At 45.5% G+C, this 24456-nt stretch overlaps 1 protein-coding gene across 2 annotated transcripts; it reads left to right on the forward strand.

The window, feature by feature from the left end:
* The first annotated feature begins 2980 nt into the window (after nucleotides 1-2980).
* XKR7 (XK related 7) lies at nucleotides 2981-23532 on the forward strand. 2 transcript variants are annotated; one of them, XR_008849371.1, is made up of 4 exons: nucleotides 2981-3796; nucleotides 11364-11563; nucleotides 14017-16775; nucleotides 16965-23532. XR_008849371.1 is itself a non-coding variant. In XM_056549191.1 (3 exons), the coding sequence occupies exons 1-3, from the start codon at nucleotides 3459-3461 to the stop codon at nucleotides 14967-14969; spliced, it is 1491 nt and encodes a 496-aa protein (XP_056405166.1). In that variant the 5' UTR covers nucleotides 2981-3458; the 3' UTR covers nucleotides 14970-23532. The 2 variants fall into 2 exon arrangements, 1 of the variants encoding a protein (XP_056405166.1); XM_056549191.1 differs by having other exon boundaries at nucleotides 14017-23532.
* The last annotated feature ends 924 nt before the right edge of the window (nucleotides 23533-24456 follow it).

The following is a 24456-nucleotide window of genomic DNA, read 5'->3' on the forward strand; positions in this document are numbered from 1 at the left end:
CTATACAGTGTGCCCCTATATTACTATACAGTCCATGTGTACCCCTACATTTCTATAGTCAGTGTCCCCTTATATTACTGTACAATCCATGTGTACCCCTACATTTCTATAGTCAGTGTTCCCTTATATTACTGTACAATCCATGTGTACCCCTACATTTGTATAGTCAGTGTCCCCTTATATTACTGTACAATCCATGTGTACCCCTACATTTCTATACAGTGTGTCCCCTATATTAATATAGTGCATGTGTACCCCTACATTTGTATAGTCAGTGTCCCCTTATATTACTGTACAATCCATGTGTACCCCTACATTTCTATACAGTGTGTCCCCTATATTAATATAGTGCATGTGTACCCCTACATTTGTATAGTCAGTGTCCCCTTATATTACTGTACAACCCATGTGTACCCCTACATTTGTATAGTCAGTGTCCCTTTATATTACTGTACAATCCATGTGTGCCCCCGGTATTTCTTTAGTGTCCCCTTATAGTACTGTACAGTCCATGAGCACCAATATGTGGATGATGGGTGATATAGGAAAGATCAGCACCTTGGACAGCAGCCCTGTCAGTGCATTACATAGAACAATGATGGCTGGGGTGGCTAGGGGATTCTTGAAGGAGGGTATTGGGGCAGTATGTGGATGATGGGTGATGTAGAAGGGCAGATCATCACCCCGGACAGCAGCTTTGTCAGTTCATTACATAGAACAATGATGGCTGGGGTGGTTAGGGGATTCTGGGAGGAGGGTATTGGGGCAGTATGTGGATGGTGGGTGATGTAGAAGGGCAGATCATCACCTCGGACAGCAGCCCTGTCAGTGCATTACATAGAACAATGATGGCTGGGGTGGTCGAGGGATTCTGGGAAGAGGGTATTGGGGCAGTATGTGGATGATGGGGGATGTAGAAGGGCAGATCATCACCCCGGACAGCAGCTTTGTCAGTTCATTACATAGAACAATGATGGCTGGGGTGGTTAGGGGATTCTGGGAGGAGGGTATTGGGGCAGTATGTGGATGATGGGTGATGTAGAAGGGCAGATCATCACCTCGGACAGCAGCCCTGTCACTGCATTACATAGAGCAATGATGGCTGGGGTGGTCGAGGGATTCTGGGAAGAGGGTATTGGGGCAGTATGTGGATGATGGGGGATGTAGAAGGGCAGATCATCACCCTGGACAGCAGCTTTGTCAGTTCATTACATAGAACAATGATGGCTGGGGTGGTCGAGGGATTCTGGGAAGAGGGTATTGGGGCAGTATGTGGATGATGGGGGATGTAGAAGGGCAGATCATCACCCCGGACAGCAGACCTGTCAGTGCATTACATAGAACAATGATGGCTGGGGTGGTTAGGGGATTCTGGGAGGAGGGTATTGGGGCAGTATGTGGATGATGGGTGATGTAGAAGGGCAGATCATCACCTCGGACAGCAGCCCTGTCACTGCATTACATAGAGCAATGATGGCTGGGGTGGTCGAGGGATTCTGGGAAGAGGGTATTGGGGCAGCATGTGGATGATGGGGGATGTAGAAGGGCAGATCATCACCCTGGACAGCAGCTTTGTCAGTTCATTACATAGAACAATGATGGCTGGGGTGGTCGAGGGATTCTGGGAAGAGGGTATTGGGGCAGTATGTGGATGATGGGGGATGTAGAAGGGCAGATCATCACCCCGGACAGCAGACCTGTCAGTGCATTACATAGAACAATGATGGCTGGGGTGGTTAGGGGATTCTGGGAGGAGGGTATTGGGGGCAGTATATGGATGATGGGTGATATAGGAAAGATCAGCACCTTGGACAGCAGCCCTGTCAGTGCATTACATAGAACAATGATGGCTGGGGTGGTTAGGGGACTCTGGGAGGAGGGTATTGGGGCAGTATGTGGATGATGGGGGATGTAGAAGGGCAGATCATCACCCCGGACAGCAGCCCTGTCAGTGCATTACATAGAACAATGATGACTGGGGTTGTTAGGGGATTCTGGGAGGAGGGTATTGGGGCAGTATGTGGATGATGGGTGATATAGGAAAGATCAGCACCTTGGACAGCAGCCCTGTCAGTGCATTACATAGAACAATGATGGCTGGGGTGGTTAGGGGATTCTGGGAGGAGGGTACTGGGGGCAGTATGTGGATGGTGGGTGATATAGAAGGACAGATCATCTCCCCGGACAGCAGCCCTGTCACTACATTACATAGAACAATGATGGCTGGGGTGGTCGAGGGATTCTGGGAAGAGGGTATTGGGGCAGTATGTGGATGATGGGGGATGTAGAAGGGCAGATCATCACCTCGGACAGCAGACCTGTCAGTGCATTACATAGAACAATGATGGCTGGGGTGGTTAGGGGATTCTGGGAGGAGGGTATAGGGGGCAGTATGTGGATGATGGGTGATATAGGAAAGATCATCACCTCGGACAGCAGACCTGTCAGTGCATTACATAGAACAATGATGGCTGGGGTGGTCAGGGGACTCTGGGAGGAGGGTATTGGGGCAGTATGTGGATGGTGGGTGATATAGAAGGACAGATCATCACCCCGGACACCAGCCCTGTCAGTGCATTACATAGAACAATGATGGCTGGGGTGGTTAGGGGATTCTGGGAGGAGGGTACTGGGGGCAGCATGTGGATGATGGGTGATATAGAAGGGCAGATCATCACCCCGGACAGCAGCTTTGTCAGTGCATTACATAGAACAATGATGGCTGGGGTGGTTAGGGGATTCTTGCAGGAGGGCATTGGGGCAGTATGTGGATGATGGGGGATGTAGAAGGGCAGATCATCACCCTGGGCAGCAGCCCTGTCAGTGCATTACATAGAACAATGATAGCTGGGGTGGTTAGGGGACTCTGGGAGGAGGGTATCGGGGGCAGTATGTGGATGATGGGGGATGTAGAAGGGCAGATCATCACCCTGGACAGCAGCTTTGTCAGTGCATTACATAGAACAATGATGGCTGGGGTGGTTATGGGATTCTGGGAGGAGGGTATTGGGGCAGTATGTGGATGATGGGGGATGTAGAAGGGCAGATCATCACCCCGGACAGCAGCTTTGTCAGTTCATTACGTAGAACAATGATGGCTGGGGTGGTTAGGGGATTCTGGCAGGAGGGTATCGGGGGTAGAATCCGTTCTATAGCGCCACCCTCTCTGATTACAAGGACAGCAGGGTTATAGCTGTGTAGAGAAGGGGTTAATGTTGGCTCGGGGCGGGGTTACAGCGGAGATACATTGTGATACATTGTTACAATTCTCTGATTCCATGTAAGGGTCACGTGACGGCCGCTTCCCCGGAGGAGCTCGCGCTCTCATCCCTTTGCGGGACCGGCTGCTGTAACCATGGCTCCAGTCATGTGGTCGGTGCCCGGTAGATGGATTAGTCGCCCTCCGGTAAGGGTGTAGTCAGCCCCGGGTGTGTCCCCGGAAGTCGGCTCCTCCCATCATGGCGGCGGAGTCGGACGGTACCCGGGTGGCTCCCCGGTGTCCCCGCTACGCTCTCCGGGACGGCCTGTGGGTGGTGGCCGCGCTGCTCGTCTTCTTCTCGGATGGAGCGTCGGACCTGTGGCTGGCGGCGGATTACCTGCAGCGGCACCGGCTCAGCTGCTTCTGGCCCACGGTGCTGCTGGTGCTGCTGCCCTCCCTGCTCACCCAGAGCCTGAGCTTCAGCTGGGCGGTCACCGACCGGGGCTCCTCACCGGGCACCACCCGCCCCTGCTGCCGCCTCTGCGCCTGGTTCCTGCAGGGCTCCATCCACCTGCTGCAGCTCGGACAGGTGTGGAGGTGAGAGGGTTAAACTGGGCTTCACCGTCCTCATGGGATGGAACTGGGGTCATCGCAGGTCTCACTGGGCATCACTGGTCATACAGGGCACAGCACATATCACTGGTCATACAGGGCACAGCACATATCACTGGTCATACAGGGCACAGCGCATATCACTGGTCATACAGGGCACAGCGCATATCACTGGTCATACAGGGCACAGCACATATCACTGGTCATACAGGGCACAGCACATATCACTGGGCATACAGGGCACAGCACATATCACTGGTCATACAGGGCACAGCACATATCACTGGTCATACAGGGCACAGCGCATCATCACTGGTCATACAGGGCACAGCACATATCACTGGTCATACAGGGCACAGCACATATCACTGGTCATACAGGGCACAGCACATATCACTGGTCATACAGGGCACAGCACATATCACTGGGCATACAGGGCACAGCACATATCACTGGTCATACAGGGCACAGCACATATCACTGGTCATACAGGGCACAGCACATATCACTGGTCATACAGGGCACAGCACATATCACTGGGCATACAGGGCACAGCACATATCACTGGTCATACAGGGCACAGCACATATCACTGGTCATACAGGGCACAGCACATATCACTGGTCATACAGGGCACAGCACATATCACTGGTCATACAGGGTACAGCACATATCACTGGTCATACAGGGCACAGCACATATCACTGGTCATACAGGGCACAGCACATATCACTGGTCATACAGGGCACAGCACATATCACTGGTCATACAGGGCACAGCACAAATCACTGGTCATACAGGGCACAGCACATATCACTGGTCATACAGGGCACAGCACATATCACTGGTCATACAGGGCACAGCACATATCACTGGTCATACAGGGCACAGCACATATCACTGGTCATACAGGGCACAGCACATATCACTGGGCATACAGGGCACAGCACATATCACTGGTCATACAGGGCACAGCACATATCACTGGTCATACAGGGCACAGCACATATCACTAGTCATACAGGGCACAGCACATATCACTGGTCATACAGGGCACAGCACATATCACTGGTCATACAGGGCACAGCAGGCATCACTGGTCATACAGGGCACAGCACATATCACTGGTCATACAGGGCACAGCACATATCACTGGTCATACAGGGCACAGCACATATCACTGGTCATATAGGGCACAGCACATATCACTGGGCATACAGGGCACAGCACATATCACTGGTCATACAGGGCACAGCACATATCACTGGTCATACAGGGCACAGCACATATCACTGGTCATACAGGGCACAGCACATATCACTGGTCATACAGGGCACAGCACATATCACTGGTCATACAGGGCACAGCACATATCACTGGTCATACAGGGCACAGCACATATCACTGGGCATACAGGGCACAGCACATATCACTGGTCATACAGGGCACAGCACATATCACTGGTCATACAGGGCACAGCACATATCACTGGTCATACAGGGCACAGCACATATCACTGGTCATACAGGGCACAGCGCATATCACTGGTCATACAGGGCACAGCACATATCACTGGTCATACAGGGCACAGCACATATCACTAGTCATACAGGGCACAGCACATATCACTGGTCATACAGGGCACAGCACATATCACTGGTCATACAGGGCACAGCAGGCATCACTGGTCATACAGGGCACAGCACATATCACTGGTCATACAGGGCACAGCACATATCACTGGTCATACAGGGCACAGCACATATCACTGGTCATATAGGGCACAGCACATATCACTGGGCATACAGGGCACAGCAGGCATCACTGGTCATATAGGGCACAGCACATATCACTGGTCATAAAGGGCACAGCACATATCATTGGTCATACAGGGCAAAGCAGATATTACTGGTCATACAGGGCACAGCAGGCATCACTGGTCATACAGGGCACAGCACATATCACTGGTCATACAGGGCACAGCAGGCATCACTGGTCATACAGGGCACAGCAGGCATCACTGGTCATACAGGGCACAGCACATATCACTGGTCATACAGGGCACAGCACATATCACTGGTCATACAGGGCACAGCACATATCACTGGTCATATAGGGCACAGCACATATCACTGGTCATAAAGGGCACAGCACATATCATTGGTCATACAGGGCAAAGCAGATATTACTGGTCATACAGGGCACAGCAGGCATCACTGGTCATACAGGGCACAGCACATATCACTGGTCATACAGGGCACAGCAGGCATCACTGGTCATACAGGGCACAGCAGGCATCACTGGTCTTACAGGGCACAGCAGGCATCACTGGTCATACAGGGCACAGCACATATCACTGGTCATACAGGGCACAGCACATATCACTGGTCATACAGGGCACAGCACATATCACTGGTCATACAGGGCACAGCACATATCACTGGTCATACAGGGCACAGCACATATCACTGGTCATACAGGGCACAGCACATATCACTGGTCATACAGGGCACAGCACATATCACTGGTCATACAGGGCACAGCACATATCACTGGTCATACAGGGCACAGCACATATCACTGGTCATACAGGGCACAGCACATATCACTGGCCATACAGGGCACAGCAGGCATCACTGGTCATACAGGGCACAGCAGGCATCACTGGTCATACAGGGTACAGCACATATCACTGGTCATACAGGGCACAGCACATATCACTGGTCATACAGGGCACAGCAGGCATCACTGGTCATACAGGGCACAGCAGGCATCACTGGTCATAGAGGTATCACGGGGCATCACTGGTCACACTCGGCATCACTGCTCATATGGGGTACAGCAGCTATGACTGGTAACACTGGCATCACTGCTCATATGGGGTACAGCAGCTATGACTGGTAACACTGGCATCACTGCTCATATGGGGTACAGCAGCTATGACTGGTAACACTGGCATCACTGCTCATATGGGGTACAGCAGCTATGACTGGTCACACTGGCATCAGTGCTCATATGAGTCACGGGAGATATTACAGGTCACACTGGGCACTACTGCTCATGCCGGGCACAGGAGATATCATTGGTCACACCAGGCATCACTACTTATACGGGTACATACTGAGTATAATATAAATCACTAGTCACACTGGGTACAATAGATATCAGTGGGTAAAATAGCTACCACTGGCCGTCCTGGGTGCGCCAAATCAGACGGGCATCACTGATCTTACTCTGTGAAACAGATTACATTTGGAATCACTGCTCACATGGGGTACAATGAATCTCTCTGGGCATTACTGGTTATACCTGGTACAATCATGCTGACATACAGTTACCACTAGTCCTAATGGGTGTGAATAGATAATACGAATATTATTGGTAACACTGGGTAATACTGGTGGTATTGGGCATCACTGGTCCTACTGGATATTTGCTGGTTATCCTTAATCTCACTGAATTTATTGGGTATTACTGGTACACACTCAGTTACTGTACACACTGTGAATACACTCCAGTCGCTCTGGATGTTACTGGTTACGCTGGGCATCACTGGTTACTTTCAATATCACTGATCTCATCCAGTCACAGCGGAGATCATTGGGTGTAACTGGTAGTTTCACCTTTTGTTTTGGTTTGTAGGGGGCACACTGAATATGAATACTTGTGTTTTTGCTACTTACATGAGATATTATTGGTCACACAAGGTACTACCATTGGCTGTTACTGGTTACATTGGGTTCATACTAAATCAGGGTAAGATAAGAGGGATTACAAATGCCAGTTGCTATGGTTGGTGGCATATTCACTCTGCGACATCACCGTATGGTTCCGGAACGGCACACCAGTGTGTTATTATTTAATTCATGTATTATACTGGTCACTATGTACTAGTAGTGTCTATAACATGTAATATACCATTCAGTGTGCACTATTGGTATCTATTCCATGTTATACACTGATCACTATTGACTACTAGCATCTATTACATGTGATTGTACTGGTCACTATGCTTTAGTAGTATTTACTATATGCAATATACCAGTCACTGTGCACTCTTATTATCTATTAAATGTAATATACTGGTCACTATAAGCTATTAGTATTTATTATGTGTAATCTCCAACTCATTGGGGTTTATTTACTAACGTGATCCAGACTCTTTTTTTTTTTTTGTCAGGTTTTGTGCCCAAATTGTGTCCCATGTCCCTTACCCTCCATTTTACAAGAAAAACCTGAAAGGGGGCGTGACCACTGGATAAAGTGGGTGTGGTCCTGACAAATGGGGCGTGGTCCTGACAGTTTTGAAAAATAAATAAATTAAATAAAAAATAAATAAATAAAAAACCTAGGGAAAAGTGCAAAATGTAGGTAAACCTTAGTAAATACCGTGGGAAAATACCTGTCGGAAATCAAAACCCACAAGGAAACCTACACTCCACTCTTAGTAAATAAACCCCATTGTGTACTATAAGTATCTATTACTTGTGGTTATACTGGTCACCATACTTTATTGGTATCTACTACATACAATATATCACTGTGCACTATAATTATCTATTACATGTTATTCACTAGTCACTGTGCACTATAATTATCTATTACATGTTATTCACTAGTCACTGTGCACTATAATTATCTATTACATGTTATTCACTAGTCACTGTGCACTATAATTATCTATTACATGTTATTCACTAGTCACTGTGCACTATAATTATCTATTACATGTTATTCACTAGTCACTGTGCACTATAATTATCTATTACATGTTATTCACTAGTCACTGTGCACTATAATTATCTATGACATGTTATTCACTAGTCACTGTGCACTATTATTATCTGTTACATGTCATTTACTGTGCACTGTGTTCTTTTTTTTTTTTTTTCAACTGTAAATTTTTATTAAGGTTCTTCAGTACAGAAATAAAGCAACGCAGAATATATTTGAATACAAAGCACGAGTCAGAAACAGGCACCAGGAGAAAACAAGGCAGTAAATAGGACGACTGAGCAAGGAAGGAACTTCGCAGGTTCCTCTCATGCAGTACTCAGTTGTCAAACAGGGCTTATATTTTAATAAAAACTCCTGGCTAAGCCCCAGGAAGGTCTGTTGTCAGGCCCCTCCAAAATAGAAGAGAGCAATTCCTCACAAAACAAGACAGAGACGAAAACAGGACATCACAAGGAACACGAGGAAGATAGAACAAGAAGGAGGGAAAGGACTAGGAAGGGGAGGGAGGAGGAGGGCAGCACCAGCAAAAGAATTAAGGAGGTTGCCTATCCGATAACCTATCCCAGGGCTCCCAAACAGACAGGAAGAGAGGTAAGGAATTAAGTGAGGCAGTAAGGGATTCGAGAGAACATATCTCCCTGATTCTCACTACTAGATCCGTCTCAGGTGGAGGAAGGAGTTGCTTCCAGCATTTCGCAATAAGAGTTTTAGCCGCTAAGACCATGTGCATGAACAACTTGAAAGGCCGTTTGGGTAAGGCCTTAGTGGAGAGGTACAACAAGTAGACCAAGGGGACCAATTGGACCTGAACCCCAAGCACTTCTGCCACCAGCCTTTTCACCACTTCCCAATACGGAACAATCATAGGGCAGGGCCAGAATATGTGATAGACCACAACGTTCAACATTGAGGGGGAATATTTGCGTTCAATTTCACTCACTGTGTTCTATTAGTATTTATTATGTGCAAAGTGACCAGTATATGATATTTAACGAGTACCTGTCATATTTTCTAAACCAGTGTTTCCCAACCTTTTTTGGCTCGGGGAACCCCTCGAAAACTTTTTTTTTTTTTTTTTTTTGAGGGGAACCAGTACCAATGTTGATAAGCAAAAAAAAAAGGGAAATAGCCTTTTATCAATTTATCTGTGGTGGGAATGTAGTGTAGATTACAGTCCTGCTTTATACAGCTACTCACATTTGATGTCTTCTAAATCAGCGTGGTTTCCTTCTCTTCTCCATCTGGTCCACACCATCATGGCGATTTCTTCCAGCCACAATTCTTCACCGTTAAACCTGAAAAACAAATCTATTAGGCTCCGCACTTTTCCAGCATCAGACTCCAGATTCCCTTTTTAGAATTGAGGAGGAATAAAGGGGCGTATAGGTGTAAAGGGGTAATAGAGGGGTGCAGAAAGGTGTACATGAAAAGCTGAAGGAGTATGGATCCGACACTGCAGAAAGGTGTACATGGGTGACAGGTGTGTAGAGGAGTGTACATGGGTGACAGAGGAGTGTGGAGGAGTGTACCTGGGTGACAGAGGGGTATAGAGGAGTGTACATGGGTGACAGAGGAGTGTGGAGGAGTGTACATGGGTGACAGAGGGGTATAGAGGAGTACATGGGTGACATGGGAGAAAAAGGGCTGGACAGAAGTGACAAGGTGGTAACTGGTGGAGAGGGGTGACAGGGACAGAGTGGTAAATAGTGGGGGTTGGACATGGGTGATAGGGGGCTAGACTAGGGGGTGGTCAGAGGGGTGGGGAACATGGGTGACAGGGGCGGACAAGGTGGACATGGATGACAGGAAAGTGGACAAGGGTGAAAGGGGGTAACAGAGGGGTGACAAAGGGTGGGTGGATAGGGGTTACAGAAGGTAGAGGGTGCATTACCTTAGAATCGGTGGTCTGGGTAGAATCAGGTGGGACAGGTAGAACATTCCTCCAGTGGGGCAAGAACAATCCTCCGGGAAGGGGGGGGGGGGGGGGGTTGGTTAAGAATTCGAGCACTACCCCCATTGCATTTATCCCCTTCCCGGCCTGCGCGCCTGTGACTCCCTCATGGTGCCGCAGGGGGGAGGGGGACACTGTGTGCGCTGTACACATGCTTCCCTTCCCCCCCCCCTGCGCTGCCGCAATTGACAGGCACGCAGGCTGGGGCGGGAGATTTAAAAAAATATATAAAATTGCCTTCTGGAGCCCACCGTACCCCCGGCAGTTTTTGACGGAACCTCAAGTTTGGGAATCACTGTGTTAAACTAACTCAACTGTGTTAAACTAACTCAACTTATATTCCCTAACTACTCCTAACACCTCTCTTGCCATAAAAATTTCCGAGCATTAAAAAGCTGTGTATCATACCTTTCCCCTTGCTTACATTGTTTGAGCTCCTGGCAGGATAAAGTGGGCGTTCCCCAGCAGGCACAACATCACTGTCGCTATGCTCGGCACGCACTTTGGACTTTAGAAAGTCCTCGTGGAGACCAAATTAACAGTTTGGGAACAGAACAGAGCCACCTAGTGGCTGTTTTTTCAATCACATTAAAAACATATAAAGGTTGAGAATTTTACCAGCAAGTATATAGCGAAGTGTCTTATAACATAAGGAACAATATATTAAAAGTTTTTAGTTTGGTGACAGGTACTCTTTAATAAATAATAATAGTATATATTGGTGCTATTAGTATCTACTACATGTTATATACTGGTCACTGTGTACTATCAGCCTTTACTATAAGTCTTATACTGGTCACTTGCATTTTGTTAGTTTCCATTACATGTAATATACCTGTCATTATGTCCTTCTTCTCTTGTCAGATACCTGCGAGCACTATATTTAGGCCTGCAAAGCCGCTGGCACTCAGAGCAGCAGAGTCGCCATTTTTACTGGCGCATGATGTTTGAGAGCGCAGATATCAGTATGCTCCGCCTGCTAGAGACATTTCTAAAGAGTGCTCCCCAGCTGGTGCTGCAGCTCTGCATCATGGTGCAGCAAGGACATGTGGAGCCTTTGCAGGGTAAGTGATGTTTTCTTGGCTGCCCTACCCCACTATACAACTCCCATCGTTCCACCATTTTACTGTAGTCACATTCAGATCTGCATGTTGATGTTTAGAAATATGCATTTTTTCAGATTACTGTATGGTTCCTAGCGTAAACACTACATCTTCCACTATGCTTCACAGCAGAGCATGCTCTGTGCAGAGATCTCAGTTACTATTCACACATAGTACATGGCTTGTATGCATGGCATTCTGCTGGGCATGCTGAGGACTGTAGTTCACTCTTAGCATTCATCTTGAGTTCCTCCAATGCTCGGGTAGGATGATTGGCAGTGGATGTGCGCCGAGCTCTTACATAATTGACCTTTATTGTCTGGGTAAATAATTTACAGTAATCAGTCGGAGGTGTAGCTATAGAGGTAGGGGAGATGGAGCGAGACTCTCCTCTCAGGAAGTCCTGCGTTGCCCACAGACCCCTCCTCACTGTGACCTATTTGTTATCTGTGGTTTGGCTCTCGTCTGCCTTGTTTGTTACTAGTATAAATATGGAATTAATAAATGAGGCATGGAAGATCAATCACTGACTACACGCCAAAATTATGTGAACCCCTTATCACCACTTGCTTGTTGAACACCTATTTCACCCCAATGGGGTTGAAATCTGGGTTGAGTTGGTGCCAGGTACATTGTCAGACCAAAAGCAGGAAAGATTATTCTTCAAATGGTTACCACAAAGATGAAAGGAATGATTCTCTAGATGTTATTGGATATTATTGTAGTTGAAGCAATAAACTCTCCAGAAACTATGGACCCAAATTATTAGGGGTGTGAATCGCCAAGAATTTGGCGATACGATTCAAATCGCGATACCAGTGTGGCGATTCGATATATCCCTATATATCGCGATACCGTCTAGGTGACGATACATCACAATATATCCCGGTTCTGTCTCAAAAACAATGTCTTTTACACTTTTATTAAAACTTTATTTTTTTTTAATATACTTTATTAGATTTTTAGGAGGATTCCTCAGGAGATTCCTCAGACAGATGAATAGAGTTCTATTGAACTCCATTGATCTGCAATCCATTGATAGAGCCTGGTCCAGCCAGGCTCTATCAATGACAGAGCCACAGGAAAGCAGGAAGCAGAGGTAAGCCCTCCGGCTACCTCCATAGTGGATCGCCCCCTCGCGATCGTGGGGGGGGACCCCACTAGCCCACCAGGGAGCATTCACAGATCCCTTTAGAGGCCGCTGTCAGCGGCGATCTAAAGGGTTAATAGCCAGCCACTGCGATCGCCGCATACTGGCTATTAGCGGCGGCCCCCGGCTACTGAGAACAGCCGGGGGCTGCAGAGTATGGAGCAGGCAGGAGTCTGAAGCCCGCTCCATACAGACTGCTGAGCGCCGCATGCTGGATATTAGCGCCGGCCCCCGGCTACAAAAATCAGCCCGCTCCATACACCCCTCTGAGCGCCGCATGCTGGATATTAGCGGCGGTGTTGCATCAGCGGCACCCGGCTACTGAAGTCAGTACGGAGCCCGCTCCACACACCCAGAGCACCGCCCTGCTTGCACGAGCCGGAAAAATTCACATGCCCGGCTCCTCAAATGTGGAATTTGTATCTCCTGACGCCCGGGACATGCTGTTCCGGGCGACAGGAGATAAAAATTCCACATCCCTAAAAGGATCGATTCAAAAATATTTTGAATCGATGCAGTATCGCCAAATGAAAAATCGCGATAATCGCGCAAATCGATTTTTTTCTTACATCCCTACAAATTATGAATGATAACTCCCTGTTCACTGGGCTCTGCAATTGTCCGCACATATTTAGGCAGGAGTTGTGCTCTTAGCACCTCCCTATCCTTCCAAAGGCTTTACACCTCCTCAGCTCACATCTGACATTGAGTTGTGTACAGCTGCTCAGCCATTGAAACTCAAATCCATAAATATATGAATGAACATGTCATCATTACTTCAGAGGCTCAGAACATTATAATAAGTCCTGCATTTAAGGACAGACAGTGGTTACTAATCTTGTGGATTCTTGCACCATTTAGCATTCTTCTTAAATAGCCGAACCCTGTATATTACTTTTGACTATGTATTTTATTACCGTTTGTTACATTTTACACATTATAAAATGCTACATTAACCCTGGCACAGTACCCAAGCATTGTGATTAACGCCATATGTTTGAATGGAACCATCTGTATGCATCTTACATGTTCTCTGCGTGTTCACATGTTCTTCCTACAATTCAAAAACGGTATGGTAAACAGCAGAGGGAAAGAGGGATGCAGCTGGTAAAGATAGGAAAAAGTGGGTGATAACATATTGGTTGTGATTTAGCTTTCCCACAATCTTAAGGGGCATATACTTACATTTCAGACAATTGCTGGGTTAGTAACTTCTTCTCTTTTGACTCCTCTCTATTGTTCTTTCTTGTCTCTCTGTGCCCAGGTCTTTCTGCCACTGCTTCCCTCCTGTCTCTCGCCTGGATGATTGCCTCCTACCAAAAGGTTCTGCGGGATTCCCGTGATGATAAGATGCCCATGTCCTACAAGGGGGCGGTTGTGCAGATACTGTGGCATCTCTTCACCATTGCTGCCCGAGCCTTGGCGTTCTCCCTCTTTGCCTCTGTCTTCCATTTGTACTTTGGTATTTTCATTGTCACTCACTGGTGTCTCATGACTTTTTGGATTATTCAAGGAGAGACTGACTTTTGCATGTCCCGCTGGGAGGAGATCATCTACAATATGGTGCTGGGGATCATCTACATTTTCTGCTGGTTCAATGTTCGTGAGGGTCGGACCCGCTGTAGAATGACCACCTACTACATTATCTTGCTGTCGGAGAACGCAGTCCTTACGGCTCTGTGGTATTATTATCGGCCAGAGCATATGCTCAGTGACTTCTACGCTCTTCTTATTGTTTGCTCTGTCCTCTGCAGCTTTGCTCTTGGAGTCTTCTTCATGCTCATATACTACAGTCTTCTTCATCCCAATGGTCCAATGTTTGGCCCCTCAAGCAGTAGTTGTGTCTTCATGGAGGTCCCTGAGACTTCTAGGGTTCATGAATTGGAATGTACTGAGAGCCTTCCTCGTACTCTACCACGGACTACAGAGCAAGACAGAGACTTTGTGTCGGGTGACAGGGACAGTTGCGTTCCCATTTTCCAAGTCCGGTCTAGTGTTCCCCAAACCCCTGTGACACGTGTTCCGCGGGCACAGGGACCTGTCATACGTATAGATCTTCCACGCAAGAAATATCCAGCCTGGGATGCCCATTTTATAGACCGCCGCTTGCGAAAGACTATTTTGGCCCTGGAATATACTTCCCCAGCCACACCCCGTGTCCAATACCGAACTGTAGGGACCTCACAGGAAGTTACTGAGTATGAAACCACTGTGTGACCTCCTTTTCAAAAAGTAGGGTTAAGGAGAGACTGGGAGATCACTTGATGGTGTGGGCTTCTTCAGAGTCTTGCAGGGCGAGGAGAATAGAAACAATGGAATTGGTACAGTGGCAGGAAAGATGGCCTGGAAAGGAGACCAATGGCGGCTCAGGTTGATGTTCTTCAATACTGTAGGCCACACTGTGAGATGATGATGCCACATTGAGGGTCTAGAGGCACGAAGTGAGCAGAAGACCCTCTCAGGTGTATGTTGTAAGAAGAAAATCTCAGGAGCAGAGATAGGCAACTAAAGGTTCTCCAGCTGTTTTGTTCAGGTCAGACCTTGCCATTCAACAATGTCTTAAGGACCATGTGTTGACTGGCAAGACCTTCTGGGGCTTTAAAGCCAACAGCAGGTGCCATATCACTGGTTTCCTAATTTGCTGCTAGGTCTGGTGTGTATGGCTGAGATATAAGAGAGAGAAAAAGGGAAAAGTAGCTGTCCCCTGGGAGGATGCTTTTCAGGGAAGATGGGTGGCAATAGGACCAGGCAGATAGTTAAGGAAGACTTGAGTCGATAGGGAATGATCTCAGTCTTGTAAAAGGAGACCAGCCTGGCCAAGTGTGATAGGTGCTACTACCGTGATGGGTGTCTTTGCCAGTAATGCCTACAATGAGCACATGACTGCCTGTATTGTGTAAAATGATGGTGGCGTATATGGTGGTGTTTATGTAATAGTGTATAAGCCTATGTATACCAAGCAGGGCTTCCAGATTCTTCCACCTGGAGAGCCTTACCTAATACGGCTGCAAAGCATAGGGCTAGATGTAATGGGGAATACTCCACTATCAGCCTGTAAACGCAGTGTCTGCAAGTTATGGTTGCAAAACTACAGCTCCCATTATGCGGATGTCAGTTGTGGTTTCACTTCAGATGGAGTGTGTTCTATAAACAGCAATGCAGATAGAGCACCACGTATCCCACCCAGTCCCCAATTTATTCACGTCCCCACAGACTGCACTTGGAATAGAGGTATAGCATGCTGTAGAGTAGTGTTGTATGGTGGCACATCACAGAGCAGTATATGGGGTCACTATAAGGGAAATACTAGTCTCAGTACGACCTGGCACCACAGTGTAATTGTATTTCACAGGCAGCTATTTTTTTTGTGTTTAAGCAGAAGTAAAGTGTGTTACTATTTCATATACGTTTCACTGACAAAGGGGTTTAGGGACTGTATCTAGAAAATAAGGCTGAACTTTTCTGCTTCATATTACATGTTACTCCAGTGGCAGCGGTGTAGCTAGGGGTGTAGAGGCAGCAGTTGCAACAATTCCCGGGAAATTGAGGGGCCAAGAGGCCTTTGCCACATAACATACCAAGTATCACAATGGTGCACGATAGGTGGAGGCCCTGATACAAAAGCTGCACATTATAACTCTGCAAAGTGCCATGAGTGTTACTGACTGATGACTCCCAGAGCATAAATACAGCTGAAATCCAATGGAGCGGTGCTCATCTACAAAACGCTCACACTTGTGCATCTTTTAAAATGACGGAAATTGTATAAGATATGGCTGTACTTTATAAATGTACGACTCCCTGTCTTCATTGGTTTTACAAGTCACACAATGTCACATTGCTTAGCCCATACTAGTCATGAGTTACAACCTGCATTATTCTCCAGAGCGTCACACACTGTTCTGCTGATGTAAATACATCACTGTGTCACTGTGTAAATACATTACATTACTCATCCTGTACTGATCCAGACTTATATATTTTATAATACTCCAGTGCTGCACTCACTATTCTGCTGGTGGGGTCACTGTGTACATACATTACTTATCCTGTACTGATCCTGAGTTATATCCTGTATTATACTCCAGAGCTGTACTCACTATTCTGCTGGTGAGGTCACTGTGTACATACATTACATTACTTATCCTGTACTGATCCTGAGTTATATCCTGTATTATACTCCAGAGCTGTACTCACTATTCTGCTGGTGAGGTCACTGTGTACATACATTACATTACTTATCCTGTACTGATCCTGAGTTATATCCTGTATTATACTCCAGAGCTGCACTCACTATTCTGCTGGTGGAGTCACTGTGTACATATAATACATTACTTATCCTGTACTGATCCTGAGTTATATCCTGTATTATACTCCAGCGCTGTACTCACTATTCTGCTGGTGGGGTCACTGTGTACATACATTACATTACTTATCCTGTACTGATCCTGAGTTATATCCTGTATTATACTCCAGAGCTGTACTCACTATTCTGCTGGTGAGGTCACTGTGTACATACATTACATTACTTATCCTGTACTGATCCTGAGTTATATCCTGTATTATACTGCAGAGCTGCACTCACTATTCTGCTGGTGGAGTCACTGTGTACATACATTACATTACTTATCCTATACTGATCCTGAGTTATATCCTGTATTATACTCCAGTGCTGCACTCACTATTCTGCTGGTGGAGTCACTGTGTAAATACATTACATTACTTTATCCTGTACTGATCCAGACTTATATCTTTTATAATACTCCAGTGCTGCACTCACTATTCTGCTGGTGGGGTCACTGTGTACATACATTACATTACTTATCCTTTAATGATCCTGAGTTATATCCTGTATTATACCCCAGAGCTGCACTCACTATTCTGCTGGTGGAATCACTGTGTACATACATTACATTACTTATCCTGTACTGATCCTGAGTTATATCCTGTATTATACTCCAGAGCTGTACTCACTATTCTGCTGGTGGAGTCACTGTGTACATACATTACTTATCCTGTACTGATCCTGAGTTATATCCTGTATTATACCCCAGAGCTGTACTCACTATTCTGCTGGTGAGGTCACTGTGTACATACATTACATTACTTATCCTTTTACTGATCCTGAGTTATATCCTGTATTATACTCCAGAGCTGCACTCACTATTCTGCTGGTGGGGTCACTATGTACATACATTACATTACTTATCCTCTACTGACCCTGAGTTATATTCTGTATTCTACTCCAGAGCTGTACTCACTATTCTGCTGGTGGAGTCACTGTGTACATACATTACATTACTTATCCTTTACTCACCCTGAGTTACATCCTGTATTATACCCAGAGCTGTACTCACTATTCTGCTGGTGAGGTCACTGTGTACATCCATTACATTATTTAAAAATAAAAAAAAATGTTTTCAAGTTAGCTGGTGCCATAAAGTTATACAGATCTGTATACAGATTTACTTCTATAAAGGAATCTTAATCCTTCCAGAACTTATCAGCTGCAGATGAAGTTGTATAGTCTGACTGCAGTGGTCTCTTCTGCCACCTCTGTCCATGTCAGGAACTGTTCAGAGCAGGAAAGGTTTGTTATAGGGATCTGCTCTTGCTTTGGACAGTTTCTGAAGCGGACAGAGGTGGCAGCAGAGAGCAATGTGGTCAGACAGAAAAGAACTACATAACTTCCTCTGGAGCATACAGCAGCTGATAAGTACTGAACGGTTTAAAGGGGCACTGTCAGATACAAAAACTTTTGAGATGTTGTAAAGCATGCAACACCAATAGGTTTTGCAATTGCTTTCATTAGAATATTTTCAGTATTTCATACTGAGAAAGCCAGTCAGACAACTGCCCCCCCCCCCCTGCCTGCTTGGACACATACTAGTCCTGCTGTGTCTATGCATCATCACCTATGTCATGGACACACTTCCTTGATTGACAGCTGTAAGTGCAGGGCTCACACCTGGAGGAAAAATCCTCCCATTGTGTCCCGCTACTGTCAGTGAGGACAAGCTGGGAGTTGTAGTTTTGCTAATGCTAGGGGAGATGTGAGCAGACAGCATACTGAGGGAGGGGGCGGAGACCTGCACAGTGAGGCCACGCCTCCTCCCTTTGAGAGGAATTCAGACTAGTGAGCTAAATTAAAAGTGTAATAAAAAATAAATAAAGGTGATAGACACAAAAATTAGATGTACATGGTCAGGATTAGGTACTGAGTGATATATTAAAAAAAATGTTTTTTGTTGGATCTGACGGGTACGCTTTAAGCTTGTGGAAAGACACATTTTTAGGCTAGGTTCACACCACAGAATTTCCTATTGGAATTCCGCTTGGGATTTCAGCTGGAAACTCCAGTGCAGCAGAATCCCTTTGCTAGCAATAGAAGTCTGATGAACAGTGCACACTATGGAATCTCAGCGGCAGACGTTCCACCGCCTAAAGAATGAACTTGTTTATTTATTTCAGGCGAAATTCGCTTTGCAGACATCTATGGGGACAGCAACGTCCACACGGTCCTAGTGTCGACGGATACAATCGGCACTGGCCACACTAAAAATCTCTGACTGGATTTTGTGCAGATTGATTCTCCGAAGTGTGAACCTTGCCTTAGTGGCTTCAATCAGCAAGTGAAATAAAAGAGAAAGTCTTTCCTTCTCAGATGTCTGTGCATTGTCAGCTGTAAAGGCAATTTTCTGCAGAAACAGATCAGGTGAGCTAGCAGGGAGTTTATAGACAGTTCACGATTGTGAGTACAGCTCTGGAGTATAATACAGGATATAACTCAGGATCAGTACAGGATAAGTAATGTAATGTATGTACACAGTGACTCCACCAACAGAATAGTGAGTGCAGCTCTGGAGTATAATACAGGATATAACTCAGGATCAGTACAGGATAAGTAATGTAATGTATGTACACAGTGACTCCACCAGCAGAATAGTGAGTGCAGCTCTGGAGTATAATACAGGATATAACTCAGGATCATTACAGGATAAGTAATGTAATGTATGTAAACAGGAGAGTTGGGCGGTATGACCAAAAATGTGAATGAAGAAAATGTCCAGTGCAGGTAGATCAGACAAATTCTTTATTATATCTTGCTTCAGCACATGGAAAACATACAAAGTGACGCGTTTCGGCCCGAACATTGAGCCTTAGTCATGATTCAAATGTGTAGCACGGTATTTTTGTAAATTATGGCGGTTCCACAGTATTTAACGGTATTCCCTCCCCCTATCATGTGACCCGTGGGTGCTGCTTCTCCCCCCCAGTTTATCAGCCCAGCACTGCGCTGTCCTGCGCTAATCATATGTGACCCGCGAGGGCTGCAAAAATAAACAAAATAAACTTTAACTCACCTTCCTACGTTCCCCTGTTGCTCCGGTACCGGCCTCACGGTCCAGTGATGCAAGCCTCAAGCTGCTTCCTGGGGATTGGAATGTCACAGAGCCGTCAGCCTATCACCGGCCAGCCGGCTCCTTACATGACAATGCTCTCAGCCTATCACAGACCGAGGCGGGACATCGCTGCGGCCGGTGATACTGTGGCGTTCCCATCCCCAGGAAGCAGCAAGAGCAGCGGAGGGACCATAAAGCTGGTTCCAGGGGAATGTAAGAAGGGGAGTTAAAGTCTGTTTTGTTTATTTTTGCAGCGCTCGCGGGTCACATATGATTAGTTCTCCAATGTGGGGGACAGCGCAGCGCTGGGCTTATAAACCGGGGGGTGGGGAGAAACTGGGCTGATAAACGGGGGGAGCAGAACAGTGCTGCGGCTGAGGATTAATTCATTCATTCATTCGAGGGGGGAGGAGGGGCCCAACCGGTATTGCGGTATGGGAAAAATTCATATCGTGCAGGAAAAATTTTTGGGTATTCGGTATGAACCGGTATACTGCCCAGCACTAGTACACAGTGACCTCACCAGCAGAATAGTGAGTGCAGCTCTGGAGTATAATTCAGGATATAACTCAGGATCAGTACAGGATAAGTAATGTAATGTATGTACACAGTGACCTCACCAGCAGAATAGTGAGTGCAGCTCTGGAGTATAATTCAGGATATAACTTAGGATCAGTACAGGATAAGTAATGTAATGTATGTACACAGTGACTCCACTAGCAGAATAGTGAGGAGCTCTGGAGTATAATACCGGATATAGCCATATAAAAACTGTAAAATGGTGTTTAAAAGTTGAACATACGCTTTCATTTATTCCAGCTTGCAGGCTGTATAGCCAAAAACATCTTGACAGCCGCATGTTCTTTCATGTGCATGATTCATAGTTGTTTTCCTTTTATAAAGACAAGACAGATTATTGCAGATGGGAAGAAAATGTGGAACCAAAATGTTTGGCGGCAGGAGGAGTCAGCGGCCATGGCTGTCTCTGTTATAGTAACCTCCTCCTTTACAAGGCTGAATTGTATTCTCAGTAACTGGATGTAACTTTGCCAATCATCTTGGAGGACCAGCTCCCATTCAGCAGCATTGTCTTATGCCATATGATGGTGGTGGCAGCCATTTTGTTGTAGCCCTTTTTGAAATAAAATGCTTAATTGTCCTGTATATACCTGTCAGTACTGGTATAATTTGGTATCTTTGGGTGGTGGCATCTCTAGTGCTGATATAGTGTGGTGGCATCTGCAGTGCTGTGTAATGTGCCGTTGTTCTGCCCATAACTGGACCACATGTGATTGTGCTGCACGGACTAGCCTCTTATGTACAATATCTATCTGTGAGCCTACCAAGCCTGTACAGTGGGCTGTTCATCATCGATGTAAATCACTTCAGCCTAGCTTTTTATACTTTAGGAACAGTTGGGGGGGGGGGGGGGGGGGGGAGTTAGTATCTTTAGTATCTTTTTAAAGAACCTATATACTATTTATATGAGAAATCTGATGGTTTAATGCAACATTTTTTCAAAGTGATGCTCTGCAGGGAAGGTCTGAGCTTTGTGTATTGGTAGGACAGCAATAAGGAAAAGCAATATCCAAGTGGGCAAAAAACCCTCAGAAGGGGAGTGGTTGCCGATCATCATAGGGCTATAAATAAAGGGTCATGGCCAAAGATGCATTTAATGGGTGACTGACCCTAGAACCCTCCTACCCAAAAACATATTAGATTCCATTGATCAGATCCCATTGCATATGAAAGGGTTGTTGGATACCTCCAAACATTTACTTACAATAGTGGCCGAGTCTGCCTGATTATGGTCCGCATTTTGGCATATATGAATATTGTGGGAGGGATCATCTCAAAAATACTTTTACCATTCACCGTTTGCAACACGACCTCAAACTTTCCAGTGATGTCTTTGTAGTCACATCAGCATCTAACGTGGCTTTCAGGTTTCCATGATGGAGCCTTAATTCTTGTCATCCAGTCTATGGGGATATAGTTTGGTTTCCAGGTCCTCCATGATTTCTCTAGATCAGTGATCTCCAACCTTTAGCTCTCCAGCTTTTGCTACAGCAAACATGCCCAGTTGTAGTTGGGCAACAGCTGGCTAGCCTCAGGTTAAGACCCATTTCTTACGTATTTTTTCCTTTTTTGAAGGTTACAGTCCTACATGAGACATCCCAATCGTATATATCCAACATGTAATCATCAATCAGCGGGCCACCATGTTGTTTGGGCCAAGACAGTATCTCCAAATGTGCCAATATGGAGTGATGCTGTACAGAACTCCTTACCTTTCGGTTAATGTACTGTTGCCACCTCAGTAGCTGTATGACCCCCATCCTTACCTGCGGGTTGCCAGTCCACAACTGTTAACCAGCCTCGTGTTCCATGGGTTCTTCAATAAGTTTCCTGGTTGTGGAATTGTACATCCAACGTTACTTTTCCTCAGAGCAATAACCATTGCACATGCTGCCTACTACAACCACAACTAAAGACATTGACTGTTGATCTTCCAAGCTATGGGAACCTCCAGATCATGCCTCTCCATCTTATCCTATATGTAGTGATCGACACTTGGACAGTCAAGATCTTGGTGTTTTCCCTTACAGTAAAGGGCTTGTCCCAGATTACAGATTATCTCTTCAGAAATAGTGTCAGACCTGTCCATTGGTTGTGTCTGGTATTGCAACTCAACTTTGCCGCAGTGAATAGAACTGAGCTGCAGTACCACACTTAACCCGTGGACAGATGTCGCACTGTTTTTATAATTTCAGCATTACAGACCATGAGATTAGGTCTCATGAATCCTTTTAAAACTTTTGTTGGGTTCACCCACCCCCATATTTGACCCCTTGAGGTCATTGTAAAAGTTATGAAGGTGGGGCTCATTGCATCTTACTAGTAAGGATCTCCAAAGGGAGCACTGTTCCCATAGATGTGCCAAGCTTTGGTAGGAAATCTGGATATGCAGTCTGAACCCTACATGTTAGTTTTTGTATATGAGTAGTCTCCCAATCGCTGGCAGCCAATGTAATGTGGGACGCTCCCCATATCATGGCCAATAAAATGTCTGTATACATTCCTGTGAATCATATATATGTATAAATGATGAGTTCTGATGGCATTTGTTATAATAAGATATCATGTGTGTGTTTAAAAAGGGAACTACAGGAAATAGTAGCGGATGTCTAGAGTCTCCTAAAATTTAAATGACATGAATAAAAGTAAGCTGGCTGCAGTTTTGTGCCTTTGTCATGGAATCTATTTGTGACTATTAATAACCTCAAAGGACAGTTCCAGTCAGTATTGGTATTAACAAGATTTTATATTCGCTTTACTCTGAAAGGACCTTTGTCCTCGACTTTGTCCTCGAATATTACTTGTAATTTTAGCTGCGGAAGACCACAAGTGGTTTACTAGCCAGTCCAGCCATTGCCCTGACCAACTGAGCTATACTAAACTGTAAAACTACCCCCCTATGGACAAAAAATATAACTAGTATAATACTGCCTCCTATATACAGGAAAGTAACTACCATAATACTGCCCCTATGCACAAAAATATAACTACTGTGATACTGCCTCCTATGTACAGTAATATACCTACTATAATACTGCCCCCTATGGACAAAAATATAATTAATATAATACTGCCTCATATGTAAGAGACTATAACTACTATATACAAGAATATAACTACTATAAACTAACCCCCATGTACAACATTTCTACAAGAAGATATATTATGATCTTGTACAAAGGGGGCAGTATTATAGTAGATACATTCTTGTAGAAAAGGGGGCAGTATTATAGTAGATACATTCTTGTAGAAAAGGGGGCAGTATTATAGTAGTGACATTCTTGTAGAAAAGGGGGCAGTATTATAGTAGTTACATTCTTGTAGAAAAGGGGCAGTATTACAGTATTAATATTCATGTGCATACGAAACAGTATTATAATTCTTGTACAAAGGAGACAGTATTATAATAGGTATATTCTTGTAGATAGGGAGCAGTATTATAGTAGTTATATTCTTGTAGATAGGGAGCAGTAGTATAGTAGTTATATTCTTGTACATAGGTGGCAGTATTATAGTAGTTATATTCTTGTACATAGGGGGCAGTATTATAGTGGTTATGTTCCTGTACATAGGAGGCAGTATTATAGTAGTTATAATCTGTACATAGAAGGAAGTATTATAGTAGTTATACAAGTAGAGTGTAGAAGGAAATGGCACTGTCCAGATGTATTAGATGAGTTATGGCTGTAGTAGTACTTCCAGGAGATCGGGTAGGCAGACAT

Source organism: Hyla sarda, chromosome 12 (genome assembly GCF_029499605.1).
Source record: "Hyla sarda isolate aHylSar1 chromosome 12, aHylSar1.hap1, whole genome shotgun sequence".
In the NCBI taxonomy this organism is placed as follows: domain Eukaryota; kingdom Metazoa; phylum Chordata; class Amphibia; order Anura; family Hylidae; genus Hyla; species Hyla sarda.

What these genes read in the sequence shown, in the direction of transcription:
- XKR7 (XM_056549191.1), top strand. Translation starts at nt 3,459, where the DNA reads ATGGCGGCGGAGTCGGACGGTACCCGGGTGGCTCCCCGGTGTCCCCGC. An exon ending in CAGCTCGGACAGGTGTGGAG is followed by an intron (nt 3,797 to 11,363) that starts GTGAGAGGGTTA and finishes TTCTCTTGTCAG; the next exon opens with ATACCTGCGAGCACTATATT. An exon ending in ACATGTGGAGCCTTTGCAGG is followed by an intron (nt 11,564 to 14,016) that starts GTAAGTGATGTT and finishes CTCTGTGCCCAG; the next exon opens with GTCTTTCTGCCACTGCTTCC.